Source organism: Jaculus jaculus, chromosome 1, assembly GCF_020740685.1.
Source record: "Jaculus jaculus isolate mJacJac1 chromosome 1, mJacJac1.mat.Y.cur, whole genome shotgun sequence".
Taxonomy (NCBI): domain Eukaryota; kingdom Metazoa; phylum Chordata; class Mammalia; order Rodentia; family Dipodidae; genus Jaculus; species Jaculus jaculus.
Window position 1 is genome coordinate 311,169,466 of NC_059102.1, and position 25,739 is coordinate 311,195,204.

General features: G+C 46.8%; 1 protein-coding gene across 1 annotated transcript in view; it reads left to right on the forward strand.

Moving 5' to 3' along the window:
* Positions 1–18,191, forward strand: part of Lmx1a (LIM homeobox transcription factor 1 alpha) — a 157,175-nt gene extending 138,984 nt beyond the window's left edge. The window contains exons 5-9 of the mRNA XM_045131549.1: positions 7,689–7,861; positions 11,624–11,701; positions 13,617–13,686; positions 14,218–14,388; positions 15,843–18,191. Coding sequence (XP_044987484.1) covers positions 7,689–7,861; positions 11,624–11,701; positions 13,617–13,686; positions 14,218–14,388; positions 15,843–16,003 — 653 coding nt within the window. The 3' untranslated portion in view covers positions 16,004–18,191. The remainder of the gene's footprint in view (positions 1–7,688; positions 7,862–11,623; positions 11,702–13,616; positions 13,687–14,217; positions 14,389–15,842) is intronic.
* The last annotated feature ends 7,548 nt before the right edge of the window (positions 18,192–25,739 follow it).

The window sequence follows — 25,739 nt, forward strand, 5'->3', positions numbered from 1 at the left end:
GGTCCTTATAGATCTCTGGAGACTCCTGACAAGCAGGCACGATGGAGTAGATAGAAGAGAGTCCCCAGCTGTGTGCTCTTGGGCTGGAGATCGCTCCCCACGTGCTCCTCAGCCTCATTATTGTAATCTATTAAAAAGGGGGGGCATAGCAATGTATTTTCTGCCTTGTATAGCTATAGCAGAAAATGTGAAATAATATATTGTAAAATGATGTGTTTCTGGCATTGCATGTGTGTGCGTATGTGTTTATATGCATGAGTGCGGGTACGCACGTGCACATGTGGAGGTCAAAGGACAGCTTTGAAGGTCAGTCCTCACCTGCCACCATGTTCACTGCAGTGTCCCCCGGGCCGGCGGCCAGTGAGCTTCCGCGGCATTCTCCCATTGCCGCCCTGCACCTCGCCGAGGGCCTCGGGGATTGCCAATGCTTACTGCAGTGCTCAGCTTCACACGGGGTCTGGAGACCTGAACCCTGGAACTCAGGCTTGTGCAGCAAGCACCTTACCCACAGAACCATCTCCCCAGCACCCAGGGTGCGACTAAGTAGCAAATTCAGGAGCAGAAGTTCCATCTCCCCTTTCATTGTCAGAGTAATTGTTCCCCCTCCACCTGCATTCTGAGACATCAATGACCCACTTTCAAGTCTATGGAGACAAAGCACTGGGATTTTCCCCGCACTTGGCCCAGGGCATGCCCAAGTGGTTCAGTTGCTCATTTCCAGACTTACTGATGAATCGCTTTATTTCCTTTCTCCCTGAAGCATGGGCATGGGCTTGCAGCTACCTCAGGCCTTGCCACCTGGACCCTGTGAGTGGTGAAGCAGGCTCCTGAACTTCTCTGAGGCTGCTCCTATTTTGTACTTTGGAAGAGAGTTCCATGATGTGTTATAATGATAAGGTGAAATGTGTCCTCTAGACAGGGGGCCAGACACACCAAAAAATGCTTCAACATATTTATTTTACCATAAAATAGGTCATGGTGAAGGGGTGGGGGAGATGGCTCAGCATTTTCTTTTCTTAGCCACAGTGGTCCAGTTCTCACGAGGCGTGTGCTATTCATGGTTAACTCACTAGAGCCAGAGGGCTGGATAAGGCAGTAAAGTGCTTGCCCCACAAGCATAAGGACCCATGTTTAGATTCCCCACATTCACATAAAAGCCAGGTAAATTAAAATGTCTAGAATTCCAGCACTAGAGAGGCAAGGATAGGAGGATCCCTAGGGCTTATGATAGGGTCTCAGACATGCAGCCTAGGCTGGTCTCAAATCACTGTGCAGCAGAGGATGTGACTTTGAGCTTCTCATCCTCCAGCCTCCAACTCCAGGGTGCTGGGCTAACAGACCTTATGTGGTGCTAAGGATGGAACGCTACCAACTGAACTCTTCATTTCCGGCCCCCATTTTTATTTTTTATATTGCTTATAAATTTTGTCTTATAAACATTTTTATTTATTCATTCATTTGAGAAAGAGAGAGAGAGAGAGAAAGGTAGATAGAGAGGGAGAGAGTGGGCACGCCAGGACCTCTAGCCACTGCAAATGACCTCCAGATGGATATGCCGCCTTGTGCATCTGGCTCACGTGGGTCCTGGGAATTGAGCCAGGGTCTTTTGGCTTTTCTGGCAAGTGTCTTAACTGCCAAGCCATCTCTCCAGCCATATTTTATATTCTTTTTTTGTTCTTCTTGCTAACTTCCCTCACTCATCTTCCACTCCTAATATTGAAGAGTTGTCCTTACCCTTTTTTTAAAAGAAATAATATTTTATTTATTTACTTGACAGAGAAAGAGAGAGAGAGAAAGAGAGAGAGAATGGGCTCACCAGGGCCTCCAGCCACTGCAAACGAACTCCAGATGCATATGCCCCCTTGTGCATCTGGCTTACGTGGGTCCTGGGGAATCGAACAGGGATCGTTTGGCTTTGCAGGCAAGTGCCTTAGCCACTATGCCATCCCTCCAGCCCTGTCCTTACCTTTTTTTTTTTTTTAAAATTTTTATTTATTTATTTATTTGAGAGCGACAGACACAGAGAGAAAGACAGGTAGAGGGAGAGAGAGAGAGAACGGGCGCGCCAGGGCTTCCAGCCTCTGCAAACGAACTCCAGACGCGTGCACCCCCTTGTGCATCTGGCTAACGTGGGACCTGGGGAACCGAGCCTGGAACCGGGGTCCTTAGGCTTCACAGGCAAGCGCTTAACCGCTAAGCCATCTCTCCAGCCCTGTCCTTACCTTTTTTATTCCATCCCCCAGTTCATAGAATGGCATGGAGGGTGCAATAGCATGCAAGGATGGTTTACATAAGGAGCCTTCATTCCCTCATGAACGTGTCACTTCCAGGCCACTAAGCAATCTGCTGGGCTGGCATCAAGTCTCTTTCCTCCTTTTCCTCCAAACAATCTCTGTTCATCATTTGTTTGTGGCACTAATTCCCTGCAGCCCGTGCAGCCTCCCCTGGACTCCTGCCCCTCGTGGCATCATTCTGGGTCTTTCTCTCTGAGCAGAGGCTGAATTGTGACATAGCACTGTGCCCCAGCTGGTTCTCGTGCAGCTTCTCACATGTGAACCCACAATGATTGCCTCTCAAAGTCGTGATTTAATAACCTAGTTCCCAGTGAAGCCCTTCGCTGGAACGTGCAGCTAGTATGAGTCGAGCCCTCCTTGAGAACTGTGTGTCAGAGAAATTTCGAAACAGTAGCTGCATGGACTCTTTCTTCCTAAAGACCCGTGTTCTGGCTTCTTGGACGTTAAGCACCATTCTGAGTTTCTCCAGTCCAGAGGTGACCACTGCTGTTCTCAAGAAGAATGGAATTTCAATCCTGTACTGCAGGGCGGTGACTGAAATAGCTTTCTATATATCCTGTCTTCATAAATTCCTCCCTCCACCCACAACAACTCCCAGACCCTTCCTCTACTCCCTCAGCCTGAAAGACATTTATAAGACTCATCACTGGAGCAGCCCTGAGCGTAGTTCTCTCCCTCTCCCTCCTTTCACATGAAGGTCTCTTATCCTCCTCCCTCCCTCTCGCCTCCTGGGCCAGGCTCAGATAGCTCATGCCCTGTTTATGGGCTGTTGGGAGTTTTCCAACAATCTGAAATGAATCTACAAGGCCCCACAGGTAGCGTGGCTCCGTCTCCTGGCTGTGGAGCAGGGCTGGCTCTTTCATCTGAAATGGCTCATGTCATAAATGAGTGGGAGGAAAGGCAATGGGGGAGCAACAGTTCTGAACCATTCCAGACTTTCTATTTATTTTTTACAAGAAAGGGGAAAGAAAGGCCTTGAGAAACATGTTCATACTTTGTGCCAAGATAATTCATTTCATTCTAGTAGGTTGTGTGTGTGGAGACTTAATCTCTGGGCTTCCCCGCTACGAGTCAGATTTATGCTGTGCTTGTGTCTAAACGGTCTCCGGGGGTGCTGACATTTGTTGTTGGAGAGCGGCGAGTGGCGTTCCTTTCATCTCCACTGAGGGGTGTCAGCTTAAATTATGAGGGACGGCTCCAGCCTGCGTGTGGGTGCGGGAGTCTCGGGCGATGGAGGGCCGGCTCCGCCCTGTGCTCGGCCACACTATCATCTTCTGTTCTCCGGTACTCCTGTTAGCTATGGGTGAAACCTCCTGGTTCCTTTGACATTTTTCTGTTCCTTGGACAATTTGACACACATGTATTTCAGGCACTGAACGTTCTCATGGAGTAATCAAGTCTGCCCTGCTGAAGAAGGATGATGGGAACCTCAGTGAACAATCCAGGAGTGGCAGCACTGGCTCCCTAATATTTACATACGGTAGCTGAAGGTCGGGGGTGGCTCAGTGGTGGTCAGCTTCTGTTGCCCTCTGGGTTGTGGCTTCTCCCTGCACTTTGGGAGGTGCCAAAGTGTCCCCCCAATCTCTCCATCTTTAGGATCTGTCTCTCTTAGACCTACCAGGGCACTGAAAATCTACATAGGTGACTGTTCAGATAGAGACACCTCCTGCTAAATGTGTGTGCGCTTTTGACCACGGAAGGGAGTACATCAGATCCCACTGGCTGCCACCTTCACAAGTGAGCATGCTCGCTGTCCCTCGCCCCAGTCAGATGAGGTATAGGACATGTACATTTTGTCAGGGAACAGGAGATTGGGAAAGTTCTAGGCTATTCCCTTCCTTGCCGCCTGTAGTTGCCCTTGGGCTGTGATGGCAGTGCTGGGGTGCAAGTTGCACAACTGAGACCAGTGGACTGACAAAACAAAAGACTGATCTTTTGTGGCACTTTATAGAGAACGTCTGGAGACTCCTGGGAAGGCCAAACGAGGGACCTGAGGAAAAGGAAGAAGTGGAGAAAACACACCACACAAACAGAGCACTCCAGAGATCAACTGCTACTTCCTTCTCCTTCCCCTCGTCCCGCCCCTCCTCTTCCTCTGTCTAGACACAAGTATGTTTTCGAGTCTATCTCGCAAGGGTGTGGAGAGAATTAAAGAGCAACCACTGTGGGACTCTCTATATCCTCTAAAAATGAGCACCGAGGACAGCCTCGGAGACAGCTGTCGCAATGGGGCAGCCACTCTTGGGAAGTGTGCAGTGTCTTGGGCAAGGCTGGCACAAGAATAGCAGGAGCCCGGAGGCCCTCAGCATCCTGCCTGTGAACAAACTGCAAAAATCAAATTGCACCTTCCTCTAGAACCAGCCCGACTCCCTCAGTTTCTCCCTCACTCATATACTGGCATTCTTCAAAGCCAGCTATCTCTTTATGCAGTCATAATCATGGAGATGGAGAGAGAGAGAGGGAAGATGAGGGGGAAGGAGGGAGGAGAAAAGAGAGGAAGGTTGGCAGTGATACACTTTAATTCTGTCCTCCAATCATATGTCTACTGATTGAGAACACATGTTGCTGACCAGGCATATGCTGTGTTGTAATAATAACTCTAATTATCACTGATGAGACCCTATTATATTATAAAGGGCTGAACCTTTCACTCGTGCCTTCTTCTCTAATTTTCACAGCGGTGTTACTTTCCCTGTTGTCCTTATTGGGTCTTGAGAATGTGTTAAGATCACACATCATAGCTGGTAAAGCCAGAATTGAAACATAGCTATCTGAGCCCAAAGCCATACATGTAGACACCATGTGACCTTTCTGGGTAGTGTCAGCATGGATGGCTATCATCAGTTTAGATTTTACATTTTCATAGTTGTATTATCCACCCTTTCGAACATGCATTAGCATCAAACTGTATGGGAAATGACTATAAAGATCAGTGTCATCCCGTGAGACATTTGCAAACAGCATTTTATTGACAATACTGGTATAAGACATGAGGTTTCTGAGGTTGTTACAGTTTCATCTCAAGGCACACTGTAGACTGAGGATGTCTTGGTTCTCATTTGCAGGCTGGCCTACAGATTCAGCCTCTTTGTAGTATTGCAGGCGATTTCAGGATCCGCATGCCACTTGGGCTGGGATGTGAGCTCTTTTGCCTAGGGAATGCCACTAAGGGATCCGTAGCACCAAACAGGCATCCTCTTCACTCAGCCAGAGAGCTTCACTGGCCTCACTGAGTGGACTTTGGAGGGAGTCTCCGAGCAGCGGGATGCATGGCGCCCTGCAAAAGTGAATGGAAGCAGGCATGGTTCCCTTTCTCTATCTTTGGCTTCTTGGTAAGGTGAGGGGTCATCTGATTGCCCCAAGGCTTTTAGTTCTTCAGTGTCTGTTTTCTCCTTGCTATCCTGCAAAGCTCCTGCCAAGATCTTTCAAACCTCTTCACACAAGTATGATGGAGATCAGCTGCTGCACCGGCCAGGCCCTGAGAACAGTGGCCTCACGCTGAAGGTGCTGGGGGCCATTGCCCACGTCAGGAGGCCTCCGGCACCCATTCTGTTTAATCTCTCGGAGTCTGTTATTTGAACTCCTGGTAAGGGATGTGGCATAGAAGGGAAATAAAGTTTCTATAGCTTCGATCAAGGGCTCCCTGTGAGCTAGGGCTGCGACAGCTGCTTTACACAGAGTAGCACTGCTCCGGGATGCCCACCAGGCAGCTGTTATTGTGATCGGTATGCAGAGGAGGAAGTATACAGGGGCCGTGACATAACCGGCAAAGGACCATAATTACAACAAGGAGAAGAAGCGCCTACCTACTTCCATCTCTTCTCAGTAACATTGAAAGACTCAGGTCCTTTCAGTTCAAGGGGCTCATGATGAGTGTCCCTGTTATGTTCAAGGGTGTGTTTAACTGCCCATAGACAGAAGCCCCTGCCCTTTCACACAAGTCTTTTGGCACTCACGGGGCCCCAAATTAGAACTCAAGTACTATCCAAACTAAATCAGCATGTGCAAATGCACCTCCTATATGGAGTAAATGAAAAAACACTGCATGTTGCATGCACTGGTAGATCTCTTCTGAGGGGCCTTTCTGAGGGACTACAGTAGGTCACGCTCTTAGGGCAAAGGTTTTACTGGAGGAAGGACGACAAGTGGGCTCTGTGGAATGCAGAAGCTATGGGATGTCCTCTTAAGATCGTTTGAACATACACTTGCCCTTACTGGCCATAGAAGAAAAAAAAAATCACTCTGTCATATGAACATGTCTCAGACCCTGGTAACTCCTTTTCCTCAGAAGTGTAAAGCCTGTGGATATAAGAGGTAGTCCAGGAAAGAATAAGACAGATGCTTTAGCAGTAAACTTCTTCTTGCCTGACAAAACACCTGGTAGAAGCAGTTTATGGAAGGAAAGTTTTTTTCCCCCTCTGGCTTATAGCTTCATGGTGGGGAAAGCGTGGCACAGAGGACAGCTAATATAACACCTTCATATCATCAGAGAAGTCAAAAGAGAGTGAACTAATGATCACCCAGTAAAGCCTGAATAATAAAGTCCAAGGTCCCCCCCTCCAGTGACACACCTCCTCCAGCAAGGCTCCACCAGTTGGGGATTGAGTAAGAAGCTTAATTACAAACACATGAGACTATGGGGGACATTTTATATTCAAACCACCACAGATGCCAAGGACTTTATTCTCTTTCAAAGTTAACCCTGTATTGCTCACTGAGGATAGGGTTGAAGCAAGTCATAGAGTTTTGTGGTTACTTGGATAGGGACTCTTATTTTATATACAAGCAGTTTTGATGAGTTGTTGGCTTGCTTTTCCACGCCATTTCTCTTGTCCTGGTAGGTATTATAGTGCTGGCTCTCAATGGCTTTTAAACAGTAATATTGTCTATCTTCTGACAGTGGCCCAAGTTTCTGGCATGGTTCTGGGAAGTTATACATGATTCCTCTATGTCTAGCATTGGAAAATGACACCCAGAAAAAAAAATCACATTAAAAATCAACACTCACTCAGCATTTGTGATGCTGAGCATTCTTCACAATAATCCCGCTGACTAAGGTTATCTTAGGTTAGGCTTTCCTCCATGAAGACATTGAGTCATACAGTTTATTAGCTTGTTCAAGGTAAACCAGCTGGCAAACGTGGATCCGGGTCATCACACTTTGATAAGACCCTGGGGTGTAATGTTGGACTTTCTGGTTCCTACTTCTGAGCTTAAGATATGTGTTTTCTTAGCTTCTTTCTGAAAGCTTTTTGATCATCATTATAGAGATTATTGCACTTGCATGTGAAGCCATCCTGGAAATGTGACCTTCCCAAGCCCTGCTGTAGACCAGTATTTCAGTTCCAGGAGGAGCTTTTCCTGGACTTATGGCATCATCTTTGCTTCTTTTAGGCAAAAGTGATGATGAAGAAAGTCTTTGCAAGTCAGCACATGGAGCAGGGAAAGGAGCTCCTGAGGATGGCAAGGACCATAAACGTCCCAAACGTCCCAGAACCATCTTGACAACCCAGCAAAGGAGAGCATTCAAAGCGTCATTTGAAGTATCCTCCAAGCCCTGCAGAAAGGTACAGGAGGGAAGAAGGCAGAAGAAGGGAGCAGGGCCCTACTCTTCTGTGTGCCCTGGGGTACTCCAGATGCCAGAGGGCAGTTGGGAGTCTTAGGTCATGTGGGTGGACATGAGCTCTACTAGAGGAGGCTCCAGGGACCTAAAATATGTCTGAGAAGCAATACACCCTCCCCAGGGTTTTCTGTGTGCACACCAACTCCAAGGAACTCTGGCTCATACCTTTCAAGTCATGGAAAAGAGAGAGAATACTTAAAAGGATAATAACAATATGAATAATAGGTACCAGCTGTGGCATAGACATAAGCTTTTTGCTATGACTTAACAAAGAATATGAAAATAAGGTGGCCTTAGTTTGTAATCTTTTGAAGGAGGGGATGGCTTGTTCTTGGAGTGGTGATTTGGGGACTCCTTCATGTAGTAGTTCATTCCTTCCTGTTGTTAAATGGATGGGCTGTGGTCTCTTCATTCCCTCACCTACTGATGGGGTGTATTCAGTTTGGAGCTGCTGCAAATAGAGTTTTTGTTAACATTTGTATAATTCATTGGATTAATGATATAGGATTTTGTTTTTCTGTTATGTCACCATCCAAAGGAGAGCCAGCCATGACTTGTGGGACAGCTTTGTTACCCATCACCTGTCCTCAGAACTGGACCACTTGTCATTTTCCCAGTTACAAAGTATAGAAAGAAGAAACGGAGGACAAGCATCTGTCTTTGTGAGGATATGTCTAGCATTTTCTCATATTATTTCCACTTATATATGTTGGCCAAATTGTAATCATTTGGCCATACTTCCTGTTTGAGAAGTGAGAAGTGGGAATATGAGTCCACCAAGGTGAACATGTGCCCTGCAAAAACTTAGGGATTCACGTACTGATAAGAAAGAGGAGATGAAGGGCTGGAGAGATGGCTTAGCGGTTAAGCGCTTGCCTGTGAAGCCTAAGGACCCCGGTTCGAGGCTCGGTTCCCCAGGTCCCACGTTAGCCAGATGCACAAGGGGGCGCATGCGTCTGGAGTTCGTTTGCAGAGGCTGGAAGCCCTGGCGCGCCCATTCTCTCTCTCTCCCTCTATCTGTCTTTCTCTCTGTGTCTGTCACTCTCAAATAAATAAATAAAAAATGAACAAAAAATTTAAAAAAAAAAAAGAAAGAGGAGATGAAAAGTATTGAAGGCAGTTTCTGGTCCCTCAGTGGCTGTACCCACTTATTGGCAGTTACTTACTTTTCATTGGCCATTGCTAAATAGAAAAAAAAAATTCTTTTTTTAGAAATTCATATGGGAAATACAGTGTTTAAGAAAATTAGCAGTCTGGAGAGATGACTTAGTAGGCAAGGCACTTGCCATGCAAGCACAAGTACCTAAGTTTGGATCCCCAAAATCTGCATGAAACTGGACAAAATAGTGGCATCTGTAATCCCAGCTCACCTATGGTGAGGAGGGTGATAGAGATAGAAGAACCATCCAGAAGCTTATAGGCCAACTGATCTGACAAACAGTGGTGAACAACAAAAGCCTCTGCCTCAGATAAGGTGGAATATGAGGGCCAGCAGCCAAAGTTCTCCTTTGACCTCCATGTGCACAGCATGACATATGTGCACTCACACTTACACTCACACTCACACTCACACGTGAACACAAACACATCATAGACAAACACTCCAAAGAAATTAGTATTGTCTTCTCATCTTTTTGTTTTTTTTTTTAAATATTTGTATTTATTATTTGAAAACAGAGAGAGAGATACAGAGAGAGAGAAAGAAAGAGAAAATGGTGGGCCAGGGCCTCCAGCCACTGCAAACAAGCTCTAGATGCATGTGGGTGCTTGGGAATCAAACTCATGTTACCAGGCCTTGAAGACAAGTGCCTTAGCCTCACAGCCATCTCTCTAGCTGCAGGATTGTTTTTTCTGCATCCTTATCTGTATTAGTAAGCTTTTACTGTGAGGAACAAACAAGCCAAAGGCACAAAGGCTCTTAACAGACATTCGTGTCCTGTTCTTGAGCTGTGCATTGTCTATGGCCCAGCGAGGCTCAGATCTAAGCCTGCCCTGCCTGCCTCTCATTCGTAGGCTGAAGGAGCCGTTCTTAGGACATGCTCTCTTGGGTTGGTAGAAAGCAAGAGGCCACATGAAAGCAGGAAGTCATGGAAATCTTTTTGTTGGGTGTCACACACATTACATGCATTCAGGTTCCATGGGCCTGAGCAAGTCATGGGGCTTAACCCAACATGGACTATTGTGAGGCACACACCTGTCCACAGAACAGAAAAGGGAGGATTGCGTATGTATCGGACAGTAATATACTGTGACACAACTTTGACCTTGAGACCAGCTCAACTACATAACTTTTCCTTTCCTTGCCCTTTAAGCTCCCTAGACTCCAAGGGAAGTCCTGATCGAACTGGAATACTCCCAGACAGGCTCTTGCAGGGACCTGTCATAGTGAGGAGAATGTGTGTAAGCACAACTGTAGAGCCAGGGAGAAGGCTCTGACAGGGTAGCAGAGGGGCTGCTGGGAGCTCCCGGAAAGGGAAAGGTCATGTGATAGGGATCTGTAAGGCTTTGTGGAGCAGGTGGCTGCTGAGCTGGGCCTCTGAGGTGTGGATAGGGTTTCAGCAGGTGCAAGAGGCCCTGTGTGCACTCCTACTGCAGGTGGCTTAGTAGAAGGATGTGCCTTAGAAGCTGGGTGCACTAATCCTCCTTGGGCCCACAGTCATGGTCAGGGTGAAGTGCTTCCCCAGGCCTCCATTTCTTTGTTTGTGTCCTTGGTCGCTTTCAGCCCATCTCCTCTGGACTCTGTCAAGAATGAACAGTGAGCCGGGCATGGTGGCGCATGCCTTTAATCCCAGCACTCGGGAGGCAGAGGTAGGAGGATCGCCATGAGTTCAAGGCCACCCTGAGATGACAGAGTTAATTCCAGGTCAGCCTGGACCAGAGTGAGACCCTACCTCGAAAAAAAAAAAAAAAAAAAAAAAAAAAAAAAAAAAAAAAAAAAAAAAAAAGAAAAGAAAAGAAAAAAGAAAAGAAAAGAAAAAAGAATGAACAGTGTCTCTGAGTCCCACTTTTGAAATCTGCGTTTCCTTGTCACTTCCACTCCCACCATCTTGCTGTCCCCTCACCGTGTGTCTAGATAGCCAGCAGAAGTTTAGCCGTCTTTCATTATCTGGATCCCCATTGTCCATGTTTCCACATGGCCACAGTACGTCCATATGCACCAGAGTTGCCCCACCTGGCTCTGTCAGATTCCAAAAGGCTGTCATCCTGTGCCTAATTCTCCCTAGAAAAGGCACACCCAGGGCAATAGTGAACACAGATATTTGTGAAACACCCAAAGTCACGTAGAGCTAGAAAGGCAAAACTAACAATTTAGATCAATGAGCTTAGGCAAGATAGAGCAAAAAAGAATCCTTTTTTTTTTTTTTTTTTTGCAAAGTGATTTTCACTTTAGATTTCTTTAAGTAGGTTATTGCAGGAACACAGCCTACAGCTAAAGTGCATCAAATTTCAGTCATGTCTAAGGATCACACAGAGGGCTAATTTTAGAGTAGGAAGAACTCAGAAACATATCCTGGGAACATGTATTTGAATCACTGAACATTTCTTTCTCTCCCTGTAGGAGGGATATGTTCAGGTGAAACAAACAGCGACCATAGGCTAGCTGCCACGTAAGAGGGCCTGTAGGCTTTCTGCACTGCCCAGGAAGTTCTCTGCCTCGTACCCCAAGGTGCCAGAATTTTTGTTAATGATGTTCAATTTCTTCAAGGTACGGGAGACTCTGGCTGCGGAGACAGGACTGAGCGTCCGTGTTGTTCAGGTGTGGTTCCAGAACCAGAGAGCCAAGGTAACCTGCTGCTAACCTTTATATGCCTCTGAATTTCTTGCTCTGTCCAACAATAGGAACACAAACATTGCTGCAGAGTAACCCAACTCATTGGGCACAGTGGTTCTCTTGATCAAAAAAAAAATTGTTACCAGTGATTATTGCAATCATCCAGCCTTGTAGAAAGCAGCATTGTTTGGTGAAATGGCTTTTGTTTCCTGGTAGTCATGGATATGAATCTTACCAGTTTCCAATATGAATAAATGCCTTCCTCTGTATTTTAGGAAAACTGAATCTAAAGCATTGTTTCGCATGTGCATGTGTATGTGTATGGTTTGCATGTGTATGTGTGTTTCCATGTGGGGGGGTGCTCATGCATGTGTGTGCACTTAAGTATGATAGCAAGAGGTTGACATCAGGTGTCCTTTTCAGTTGTTCTCCACTTCAGTCTTTTGAGACAAGATCTCTTGCTTAACCTAAAGTGCCCAAAATGGGCTAGAGTACCCACCCAACGCAGCATAGGGACCCTCCAACCTCTCCCCTCTCAGCACTGGGGTCACGCCGCCTGGTGTACATTGTCTCGCTCGTCTTTTACCAGACACCGAGGATCTGAATTTGCGTCCTTGTGCCTGAGTGTCACGCGTTTTTACCCAATGAGATATGTCCCCGCCCATAAACTATCTATTTGCTATCTATTTGCTCCAGGTATACTAGTTCCTTGACAATTTCAAAGACACACATGACAAGACTGTGATAACATTATGAGCCAGATGTTGCGGGACATGTGCAAACCCAGCACTTGGAAGGCTGAGGCAGGAGATCATGAGCCTGAGACTGATCTGGGCTTTATAGTGAGTGAGACCATACTCAAGAAACAAAACAAAATAAAAGATGAAGCCAGCATTCTGTCAGGTGGACTGAATGGCTTTATTTTTCCCTTGTGGTACACGACCTCACTCCCACAGGCAGAAGCTTCTCATGCCACTGAAGCACATTGAGGTCCGGCCTCAGCGTCACAGCTCTTTCTCCTTTTCTCCTGACTTTAAAAATGAAATGCATACATCCTGGTCTGTCTCACCACAATCCTGCTCTTCAGTGGCTGATACATTTCTATTTTTTTATTTGATCACACATAACTAAGGTAGCCTTTCTGTAACTGAATTCCTATAATAAAAAAGGCTATTGATGAGTTGTTCCATTGGGAAAAAGACTCTATGATGCTTGGGAGCCTGTGGATTCATAAAGGATGAGCACACTGAAATCTCTGGTACATCTTGAGGCAAAGAAATTCATTTTAAAATCTAGTCTCTCTTTTAGTTTCTCTCTATCTCTCTTTGTCTTTCTCCTTTGTATCAGGACATGTTAAGATCTTATGAAATGCTAATGTTCCCCAGAGTACACGGTTAAAACAATGATTTTGCAGACAAGCTTCTGACCCAGAGATATGGATCTTCCAGTAGGTGTCCCAGACACAAGGACAACAGATGGGATGGAAGGGGGACAGTCTCTTGCTTAACCCAAGTCCCACCTCATTGGCATCCATAGGACTACATCTGGCCTGGGCTGTGAATCTCGCATCCATACACTTACTGTCTCACATGGATCAGTTCCAGCAAGAGCAGCAGGTGCCCCTTTCTGGGAAGAATTCCCTGTTTTTGAGAAGACAGGCTGCACGTTGCTTCTCTGCCAGCTGTGTTCCCATCGCTACAGAGTGAAGGAGCCCTGGCCACCATGCACCCGGCTTAGTATGGTGATGCGCCTTGGGTGCAGATGTGCCTGGGTTGAGTCAAAGCTGGAGATGGGGAGCACTCTGTCTGTTTCAGGAATAGTCCTCCCACTGGGGGATGTAAGTCCTACCCCTCCTGTTTCCCTTGAGCCCGTGCACCTACCCCAGCCTCTGACTTCTAGCCCTGTGCTCTCGCTCTCTCCTGATCAGATGAAGAAGCTGGCCCGGCGGCAGCAGCAGCAGCAGCAAGACCAGCAGAACACCCAGAGGCTAAGTTCCGGTAAGCTGCCGGCTCTTCCCAGCCCGTTCCCGCTGTCGTCCAGGCCCCTTCTACCACAGGCCTCCAGCTGCAGCTTGCTGAGTGACATATTGGCACTCAGAGGACTGAGCTGCGAGTGGCTTATAAGGGTGTCAAGGGCACGTGAGCTGCACATGTGGAGCTGCTGACTGCAACGGCAGAGCCCCACCAGGGTCAGCCGCACGTGCAGAGACATCCAGTCCTCCTCCTTCCAGGCAAACCCACTTAATAGAAGACACCTGTTTGTGTTCTTTCCTCGTCACCTCCTGCGCTGACTAGGTGTAAGCAAGAGTGTGACCTCCTAGGTCTGGTCCACAGAGACATGATGGTATCTGCTCTAGGCTGTCATGGGTGCCTGGATCTGGAGGCAGAGCAGGCTACCATGCCATGCGAACTAAAAAGAGGTCCACGTGAGGCAGCAACAGCGGGTACCTGATGGTGAGGGGTGCACAGCGTGGTGTCGAGCGCTGGGCTGCAAATTGAGAATGACCTGCCTTCTTCTTTGTCCCACAGCTCAGACAAATGGTGGTGGGAGTGCCGGGATGGATGGGATCATGAACCCCTACACGGCTCTACCCACACCACAGCAGCTTCTGGCCATTGAGCAGAGTGTCTACAACTCCGACCCCTTCCGACAGGGTCTCACCCCACCCCAGATGCCTGGAGATCACATGCATCCCTATGGTAAGAGGGACGCAGGCCCTTAGAGGCTTTCTTACCACTTGTTTGTTTGGGCTTCTAATTCTCTTTTAGACATATCCATGTAGCTCTCAGGTACTTGTTGCAGCTCCAAGCAGAAGTGTCCTACAACGTACAGCTAGCATCCCCTGCCCAGTTGCTTTACAAGACTCCATGCAGTCTTCCGTGATGTCTCCACTTACTCTCAGTCCCGAAGCTCCTTCGCTGAGGCTCTCTTACTTGCCCACTTTTGCACTTAAGTTCATGTGAGGCCTGGGGACTACTGGGGTTGGATGGGCTCTGGAGCAAGAGGTTCCACTTCCAGTTTCAACTCAGTTTCATCACTATGCCTTTATGCAAAGAAAGTCAGTAACATATGTGATTAATACATGATCTGACATATGATGTACTAGGTGATAAATTACCCTGATATTTATAAAATAAAATGTTATTGAACAATCCTATAAAATATTAATGTCAGATATAAGACAGATTTTTGTCAGCTTTTTTCCCCCTTAGTTAAAAAAGTATTTTATTGCCAAAACCCTCTCCACTTTCCTACATCACACATTCAGTAAACACTAATGGAGTTACAGTCTTTACAGGGCCAGCCTCAGTCACATGTACTTTCTAGATTTGAGTATACGTGTCCCAGCGATGTCCACCCTTCCTGCTTCTTTGGAAAACACATGTCACATCTTGAAATTACTGACTCCAATACAATAGGAAAACAGGAAAAATGAGTTGTTTTTTTTTTTTAAGTTCTTATATCTTAAAGGTCTGGAGGTCTTGTTTTGTAAAGGCCTCCCCGTCCTTTAGTAAGTTAAACAAGTTTTAGACACCTCAGTTTCCAACTCTCTCGTGGACTTTGAGTTCAGATGCACCCTGTCCAGCCTCCAGGTCACAAGTTGCAGCAGCGGCTCTGCACAGGGCGCCCCACTGTCATGTCTGTCCAGGGCTAAACTGATTGAAGCTAGCCACCAGCTGTCTTTTCCTATGATGTACAAAATCTGAAGCGACAGAGGGACTGTGTGTATTCTTGCTGCTTGAAGGGACAACTGTTACCACAGGAAGGCCAGGAGCTCACTTGAAGAACCTGTGTTTGTTTTCTTAGCATCTATCTTTCAAGAACCATTTTTGAGGCCCAAGTCCCACAGGACTCCTGCCCTTGCCAAACTCTGGTGGCAAGTCCCGTCTTCAGGACCCTCACCATCTACACGTGGTGATGCCTGTTCCTGCCGCACTCAGTTTAGCACTCTCTCATAGTTTAGTGGGGCCTTCACCTGTACTTTATGTGGGAAGGCCCTAAAGGGAGTATAGACCCCAGGATTATGCCCCTCCTACTTCTGTATGTAGCTTTCACCCCATCCATACCCAGTAGGAAGTCTCTTCCCAAGACTGTCCTCAGGCAACTGTCCTGGGGACAGCTGTGCTTCTTCCTCGTTTCCTCTCCATTTCAGGTGCTGAGCCCCTCTTCCATGACCTGGATAGTGATGACACATCCCTCAGTAACCTGGGTGACTGCTTTCTAGCAACCTCAGAAGCCGGACCCCTGCAGTCCAGAGTGGGAAACCCCATCGACCATCTCTACTCCATGCAGAATTCCTACTTCACCTCTTGAGTCGTCCTCTAGCATTGCGTGGCTAGGCTCCCATATGGAACAACCATAGTGTCTGAGGGGTTGCTGGCTTTAGGATGGGAGGCCAGAGAAGTGGGTTGGGGAGGGAGTTTTGACGGGGATGCTGTTGTATAATGATAAGGTGTAGCTCAGCATTTCCAAAGACTGAATACATTATGGATTGCATAGTTTAATGTTTCTAATAAGAGTCTTAGCATTAGATATGAAGATGTGTTTATCATTAAGGACAGGGACTTTTAATATAGATATTCTCATGCAAATTAGGTACCTAGGGACTCCTAACAACTTCCCACCATTGTGGGGAAGTGCTTGACAAGAGGTGCATATGTCTATTCAATCTATACACCCATAGACAGACAGACAGACAGATAGATGTGTGTGTGAGTGTGTAACCTTTCATACTTTATCATCAAAGTTTATTCCTAATTATAACAGACACCAACTGTACAGCAGAAGTAACTTTATTTTCAGTGTGAACTATATTTAAGGAAATGCTTGATGCACTTAAGTTATAAAATGAGATAATTTACTTTTATAAACTTTATTTTTAGTTTGAAGAGACTTGTCGGCAGGGCAGAGAGGGCTGCTCCACCTGGCCCCGTGGCTTTGAGTGCTTGAGTTTATTCTGTTTTCAGAGTATTGTTGAGGTCTAGAAAGCAACTGTGCAACTCTGCACGGCTGGTGGCATGCTGTAGTGGACTCCTGTTTCCTCTGGGGTAGAATCATGGGCCTTGGGTAGGACAGAATGATCCCTCGTCATATTTTCCACTTAGAAAACCCCACAACTCTTGGACTTATGTTTTAATTCTGACATGGCTGTTGAGCAGTGTTAGCTCATGAGTCTGCTCTCTAGCCTCAGCATCTGTGAGGGTGGATAAGGTGGATAGCCATACCTACCTCCCTGGGGACACTAAGGCTCCACTCCAGGACATGATCAGACCTGAGAGTGAAGTCTTATACTACTTAAAACACAACCAGACCAGGCGCTTGACGAGAGAGATGCCTGTGACTGCACAGCTCCCAAACCTCAAGCTCTGTCCCTTTGCAGAACCCACATGGCAGAGACTTAGCTTCAAGGGGTGACAGAATCTTTCCATGACAAAAATGCTTCCACCAAGAAGGTGGAGGAGAGATGGTAGTGGTCTAGAATGAGGTCTCATAAACTATGACCTATATATCCATTTTTTGAAAGGGTCATGTAAAAAAAAATCAAACAAACAGAAAACAACTCACAAGTGATAAGACTGTATAGGACCCAGAAAGCCTGACTACCTTGTGATCTCTCCTTGACTCTTCATGTGGAGGGCCCCTGTTCTAGAGGGTCTGTTGGTACACAGCCTTACGGAACTCAAAGAAACAGAAAGCACCCAGGTAGAAACCCAAGGCTCCGCCTTCCAACTCATTTTATAAGCCTCGAGCATCGAAAACCCAGCAGCCATTACATACAGAGACAGTTCCGTACTCTCGTCTCTAATTATGGTGCTAGGGTGGGATCTTTCTGTGCTAGGATCCTCCTGGGCAGTCAGAGTGGGTCACAGGGAAGACAGAAGGGCAACTGGGACTCCACTGAGAGGGGTTGTGACAGTCTTGGCCTTATGTCTAGGGACATCATTGGAGCATTGAACTCATCCACATGTCTCCTTCACTCTCCGCAGGGCCAGAGGGAGCACGCCCCCTTATGGTATAGTCAATGTTGTGTGTTTTCCGTGCTCTCGTTTATGACTTCTGAACACCACCATGACCCCAACACCAGTCTGATGGGTGAGAGTGATACACGTTTTGTGTGGCACCACAGGTGGTTTTGGTACAAATCAGCTGGAGAATATGTGGCACATGTTACATGTGAGGGGAAATGAATAGAGATCCTTAACTCCACTCTTCAATGGCATACCAAGATGAAATTAAAAACCTCTTACAAATGACCTGTTGTTTATTCCGGGCAGGATGGTGGGCAGGGGACCAGGGGCATCTGGGGATTTTATCCACAGGGCATGGGGATGTGTTTATGGTGATATGTTGAATAAAGGGGAAGAATGATTATGTCAGACCTAAAGGGTGGGAGGAGAGTTTTCAGCCTCATGGCAAAGTGGAAAAGGACCCCAATTTTTACCATCCCTCCCTACAGAGGGAGGTACTGGGAACATTCTGTTGTCACCACACACCTCACTGATGGCAGAGCAGTCTGTGATGTGTACTGTGACATTAGCCCATTAGTCATGGTGCCATCAGAAAGATTTCTCATGCAGGGCTAAAAGGCAAATGCCTGGTCAGCATGGGAGAGCAGAGCAACAGATGGAGGTTCACTGACATAGTCTTCCAGAATTTGCAGCAACTCTGTATGTGATAGAGGGATGGGCATGTATGAAGACCGGGAGGAGACTGGATGAAGCAGCGTGGAGCCATGTTCCACGAGCAGCCTCGTTGTTTGTGTACTTTCTCATCCTCCTGTCATGGTCTAAACCCTTATACCCCCGCCTCAGGCTTACCAAGCCCACCCTGGAAGCTTGTTGGAGGGTAAGAGATATAAATGTAAGGCCTGTCTAGTAGAAGGAGCCCACAGATGATGCCTGTGTCTCCAACTGTATCTCCTTGGCTTGTAGCTCCAGCTTCCAGAGAGCCCAGGAGTGAGACCTTTCCCCTCCTGTTGGCTCATCCTTCTAAGTCCATGTTTGGCCTTCTTAAGAAGCATGCCAAACTGGTCAGGTGCTTGTACAAGGCATGGGCTGATGCTGCTCACTATCTCAAATAGATCCCACATTTCATATTACTGAAGCCCAGTAGAAATTCCGGAGTTTCACTGACATAGAAGACTTGAGGAGTTTGGGTTAAAAGGAATTTCTCTTCTGTGCTCTGAGAAGGCTCTGCTCATGGCTTCTAAGCTTTCTCTGGGGACTGGCTGTCTCTGTTCCTTCCCCCTTTCCGACTCTGAAAGGACTATTTATGTCTAAATCCCAGCTACTCTACTTATGGATTGTGTGGCCTTTGGCAAGCTGCTTCAATCTGCCGAGCGGATCCCTCATGTAGTACATACCTCCTGAGGGTCTACTCTCAGGACTTGGATGTCAGAAGTCTCAGACCATCTTTGGATAAAATGAAGACAGTGGTTCATTTGAGCTGAGGAGGTTCCTCCTCTCTTCTCTATGCATTTTCTTGTTAAATCAAAAGAAATCTCAAACAGTCTGAGCCAATCATGTGAGAGAGGCTTGTGTTGTTTGTTTAAGGAATGCAGAAAATCCAAATTATGAAGATATATTAAGAACCCCTAGAAGAAGTTCTCAGAACATAAGATATTTGTCCGGCCATCACCAGGGAGCTGCATCAGAAGAGTGGCCATTGGGATCGGATTGGAGAGCCTGGAGCCAAAGGCTGAGACCTTAATGCCTTGCAGGAAATTTGAGTTGACGTAACACAAATCAAAGGGGAAAGAAAATAAAATCAAATCTGTCTGTTCAAAATCAAATGACAAAATAAAAGTTTAAACTTCCTATGAAATCTGTCTCTCTCTCTTTTATTCTTTCTCTCTCTTTTAGTCAATACACATTGGGATGAACACTAATATAAATTAACTATAGTAAAACTGCATGACCAAGAATCACAACTGAATCAGAACCAAATTGACATCATTTCCTTGAAACCCTTTACTTACAATAGCCTAACCTTATGTTCAAGATTGAAGGAGAGAGTTATTTTTAGGGCTCTAAAGAAGGCCTTGAGGTTTCTTTCTTTTTGTGCACACATGCATATATGTGTAGGTGTGTGTCCATGTTATTGTATATGTAGAGGCCAGAGAACACCCTGGTGGTCCTTTCTCTCAGGCGCTGTCCACCTTCTGAAACAGTTCGTTGGCCTGGAGCTTTTGAATTAGGCTAGATTGGCCTACAGTGGGATCCAGGGATCCTTCTGTTTCTGCCTTCCCAGTGGTGCATGCCCCCACACCTGGAATTTTTGTGCGGATTCTGGAGGTAGAATGCTGGTTCTCATATCTGTGAGATAAGCATTTTACCAACTGAGTCACCTCTCCTGCTTCAGATATTTGTATGCTAAAAATACAAGCCTCTTTACACATGAACAATGTCTAGAGACCTTTGTGTCACATATGAAGTCCCCTTGGTGTGACTTTAAGCAAGGATCTCAGCTTTTATTTATTCATATACAAACAAGTGGCTAATGATACCTGCCTGTTGGTCAGAACCAAAGAATCAAGCAGAGGGAGCGTTATCGATTTTGCCCTGTTGTACAGAGTGAAGGGCTCTCAGTGCTTTGCTTCGCTCACAGAGCACACACAGGTCAGACCCTCGAGAAGCATGGGATCAGCACTCACGGCTCCTCTCCTGTGTGTGGTGAAGACTACGGTGACTGCTCCTAAGCTTTCATTAGGGACTGGTGGCCTCAGCAAGGAGTCATTTCTCTCCTCTACCAGTGGCTGTGGGTCACTGTGGCCACTGCCTGATGGACCTTCCAGGGCAGGATTATAGAATAGGAGTAACCCTACTGATTAGTGCATCACATCTTTTGGTCCTATCCATGACCTTAAGAAGAGAAGGGCGTGGTGTAGCCTGCTCTAATCTGTGGTGGGAAGGACTTATCCAATATAGCTGCACAGCTGACCAATTTATATGGCCCTTTTAGTACCTTATTCCTTTATTCACTTCTTTCATTAAATAAGTACTAATGATCTGGACTGTGCTAAGTTGTGGTGTGGGCAAGAAAAATACAGAGGTGAGCAGAGAAAACACTTTTTGTGCCCAATTAGAGATTGGAACTTATGAGGAAATTAATTAAAAGAACTAACGAGTCGAAATTGCACTGTATTAAGAGCCACAAAGAAAGAGACTTGGCTTCCTGTCAGGTTTAACTTCTGTGAGGAGAAAGAATTTGATGTTCTGATGCCCTCTAAGGGGATCTCTGCTCAGGTCTCACAAAACAGCTTGTACTATTGTAGTTCAAACTGCATTGGAATCAAAGGAATGGGCCACTGTCAATCAACACATGTTTATTAAGCCCTGAAGTGGACATTTGCTGCCTTCTGGTCACGCGGCGTGCATTGTCCTTACTTCTGATAACATCACTCTGATACCCCTAAGGGACTTGACCTTCCCTGGTTGTGTGCAGTCTTTAAAGTCAAGGTGAACTGGTCCGCAGTCATTAACCAGCAGGTGTCACATAATTGATGCTTGGTTAACCACTCTCTCCAGACCTTGATGAAGTTGGCACAAAAGTAGACACCCAGCGGGGGCTAGTTCCTTTCTGCAGAGATGCCTGAGAGGAAGGACAAAGGGTTCGTGCTGCCTACACGTCCTGGGGCTGGCCTGCCTCCATCTGTTGCCAAGACCGGACTACAGGTGCCTGAGTTCTGTGAGCAGTCTACTCTGCCCTGCCCTCCAGGAGCCTTTCTTGCTCAGCCTGAGTCATTGATTTTTTTTTTTTTTCGAATATTGGATCAGTGGTAACAACGACTTTGCAGTTTCTGCTTGAAGTGTGTCAACACGGCGCTCCACGGCAGCTCACATATGCTGGCATCTGCCTGGCTCTGCCAGCTGAGCACTGTCTACACCGAATTCTCCAACTTTCCTTGCATGCTGTCCTTTTCAGTCCTTTCGCCACCTCCTTTTATTCCAATGCTTGCCAGCAAGGAAGTGCTAAAAGAAAGAGAAAGCTGGTTTGACCAAGTATGTACACCATTATTCAAGGGGAATCCCGACGAATACTTGTGGAATCAGGGGCATAACTGATCACAGCCCACAGTAAATATTGTCTCCATTTCGTTACCTACAGTGGCTGTCTACATTTTTTGTAATATTAACTAGGTAATTATTTTTTTAATTTTTTGTTTATTTTTATTTATTTATTTGAGAGCAACAGACAAGGAGAGAGAAAGAGGGAGAGAGAGAGAGAGAGAGAGAGAGAGAGAGAGAGAATGGGTACATAGGGCCTCCATCTACTGTAAACGAACTCCAGACGCGAGTACCCCCTTGTGCGTCTGGCTAATGTGGGTCCTGGGGAATCAAGCCTTGAACCGGGGTCCTTAGGCTTCACAGGCAAGTGCTTAACTGCTAAGCCATCTCTCCAGCCCTAGGTAATTATTTTTAATAGGAGACTGAGGAATCCAAGGGCTGCCAACACAGTTTGCTCTCATCACCCTGATGAGGCTCTGTGAGTTTGCTAGTCATTGCTTTAAAGAAGATTGGGGGCTGGAGAGATGGCTTAGCTCTTAAGGCACTTGCCTGCGAAGCCTAAGAACCCAGGTTCAATTCCTCAGTACCCATGTAAGCCAAATGCACAAGGTGGCGCGTGAGTGGCAGGAAGCTGAGGGGTGGTTATTATGGTCCTCAGAAGATGCTATGAGCACCAATGACTCACAGGTGCTCTGCTGTTTCCTGCTCCAGGCTTCCGCTGCCAGCCCAATGGTGGTACCTGCCTGTATGTCACTGTGGTTATCTTTACAAAGTGGTTCCCTGATCACAAGATAAGTAGTGAGTCTTTGTCCTGTGGTGGTTTGAATAAGATACCCACATGAACTCACGTGTTCTAAATGCTAGGTCCCCAGCTAGTGGGCACTTTTGGAATTGAAGTCTTTCTGGAGGAGGGGTGTTGTTAGAAGTGGGCTTATGACTGTTAGAGCCAGCTTGCCAATACTTGGCTCTTTCTCTTGCTGTCGTTTCCACCTGTTGTGGCAGTGGTGATGCCAGCCTCTGCTCATGCCCTCCTTTCCTCTGCCATCACGGAGCTTCCCCTTGAGCCTGTAAGCCAAAATAAACAACTTTCCTCCCATCAGCTGCTTTGGGTTGTGTGTTTTATCCTGGCAGTGTGAAGTTGACTGCAACATGCTCCATGCAACCAGCAATAAAATGCCTAGTCATCTTTGGAACAACAAGCTTCGAGCATTGCTGAGTCCATTGGTGCAGGAGCAGCTGGCTCTGCTTACTTCCCTAGACCCTTCTCTGGGCTTCCTTTGAAGCCCTGCTCCTATATTCCTGATAACAGCGTTGTTTCTCCCCTTGCCCACCACAAGGATGGTAAGGTGACTCTTTCTTCATGTGTACCCTGAAGCCACAGAAACCTTTACTTCAAGAGTGTGGTCATGTCACTACAAACACTCGGCCTTTATCCTTATCCATTTCCCCACTTCCCTTTGCAGAAGGTGTTCCAAACCCAGGCCACCCCCCTCATGCCCCTAGCCTGCCACCCACTCTTCTTCCTGTTCCTGTCCTTTGTACGGACTATCCCGGACTCTGGTGTTTCTAGTGCCCCGGCATGACTTACCAATCCTTCACCGTCAGATTTCATATGGCTTCCTGTAGGTGTGACACCCCCTGCTCATGCCTGGGCTTCTGCGCTTCTTAGAGGTTCTGAGAGCACCCATGCAGTGTACCATGGGCTTTTGGAGGATGGACTTGTATCCTTGTTCATGTTTGTCTGCCCAGCTCTCTGGTGCCAGGCATTTCTGCCATCTACCAGTATAAGAGACAGAAAGGCCTGTCTGTTTTGGCACCTGCCTTGCCCTTGAATTCATAAGAGCTCAAGGTCTGACACTGTAAGGTTCAAGGTCAGAACACAAGCCACAGAAACAGACTGCTGTTTTCAATGGGCAAAAGAGCAGAGAGACCGGTAGAGATTCCATGTGACCCTGTGAATGGAGATAACACAAAAACATACACCTACAATGATTACAAGAGTGGAAGGAGGGCTGGCTTAGCTGTTAAGGCACTTGCCTGACATCCAAAGGACCCAGGTTCTATTCCAGGATCCACGTAAGCCATATGCACAAGGTGGCACACGCATCTGGAGTTTGTTTGCAGTGGCTGGAGGCCCTGGTACATCCATTCTCTCTCTTTCATAAGTTAAAAAATAAAAATAAAAAAGAGTGAAGGATATTACACCCAAAAATGGCCTGGAAAATTCTCATGTAAGTAAATGTGGTGTTTACTAAGTAGATGGGTATTACTGCTACTATTACCTCTCATCTCTGTTCTCTTTGTCCCTCCACCTTTCAGTGGTCCACTTCCCGTATTCCTGGGAATGTTGGGCTGCCAAAGTTGTTACTGTTTCTGCTGACCTTATCCTGAGTCCCATCCGCCCGAGAAGTCTCTTAGTGGTGTCCCAGCCCATGTCCTTTGGGCAGAAGCTCATGTGGAGCCGATCCCGACTTGGAGACTTGACACAGCTGCATCCCAGGAGCTGGCATCAGACACTCTCCAGGGGCATGTGAGCTTTTCCTACAGGAAGGTCATAGAGAGGGCTGCCCCAATTCTTCTGGTAGATGGATGGACACTCCTGAATCATACGACAATTCATCTAGAGATCAGGGAGATGGCTCAGTAGGTACAGTGCTTGCCTTGTAAGCATGAAGACCTGAGTTCAATCCCCAGATCCCATGCAACAAATGCTGAGCATAGTGGTGCATGCTTGCAATCGTAGGGAAGAGAGAGGCAGGCCGACCCTTGGGACTAATTGGTTAGGAATCTAAAGTACCTACTGTGTACCAGGCTAGTGAAAAACCCCAAACTAAAAAAAATGAAAAGAAAAGAAAAACGGGATAGTACCCGAGAACTCTCACCGAAAGTTGTCCTCTGGCTCTGCATGTGCATGCGCGTGCACATGCACACACACACGTACGCACAGAGTACACTTTCTATCACTGTCTCAAGACCCACCTGCCTGAGTCTGCAGCTGGGCTCAGGTTGGATGACATTCCTAAATCTCCTTTTAGACAGGGGAAGGTGTGGTGGAGGAAAATCTGAGTGAATGAGAGGCACAGGTAAGGCTTTCTCCTGAGGTGAAGAATGGGTTTGAATTCCAGGTGACCTTCAGCCCCCAGGGCCCTCTCAGTTTCTTGACCCTAGCCAGTCCTGACCCGGCTCTGCCCCCTGAAGTAAGCAGGTAATCTTCACCCCTTCACAGACTTCATTCACACTCATTCAGCAGCCTGGGACCCGCACTGATCCCATAAGGCAGGTGAAGCTTATTGTCAACACCCTTCTGTATCCTTATCTCCGACTGCAGAAGAAAGACCTTGCCATTCAAGGGGGTTCAGGCAGCGGCTGCAGGAGGAGGGGGGGGGAGTTTCTAGTCCTGGGGGCCTCTAGAGACCAGTGATCCAGAAACTTGTTTACAGGGAGGTCTCAGACCTCAAGCCAAAGCATTCGAGGAACAACTAACATTTGCTTAAGCTTAATGGGAGCCCAGACACTTTCCAAGCATTGTACTTGATCGTCACCACATAACTTCACAGGGCCTGCCTCTCCTTGAAGCAAGATGTAAGATTCCAAGCATCCCATTGACCTAGAAGAGGTTCTATAAAGTTCAGATTCTGTACAGTCCCAGCACTATCTGACTCACTTCAGAATGTGGATGGAAAGGCCCCAAATGTACCGTCTGTGTTTTCACTCTTCCTTCTTCATGCCTTCCCCGTTACTTCTTTCCTTGTTGTGTTTAATAAAGTAATGAAGGTCACCAGTTTTAAAGGTTTGACTTAACATCTTTGGACTTTAAAATGATGCCAAGGTGACAGGTTTCCAGGAGAAGTTCTGCTTGGGAATTTGATCAGTCTGGTGCTGATGATGCACAATTTGATCCTACGGGGTTGTGCTGGGCGAGGCAGGCAGCCGCTCTCACCGCACTGTGCTGCAGGGCACCATCGGCCACGTGACAGTGCACTCTGTTGCAAAGCCATGAGATTCAGTAGGTTCTATGTAGTCAATGAAGTTGAATAGATGTA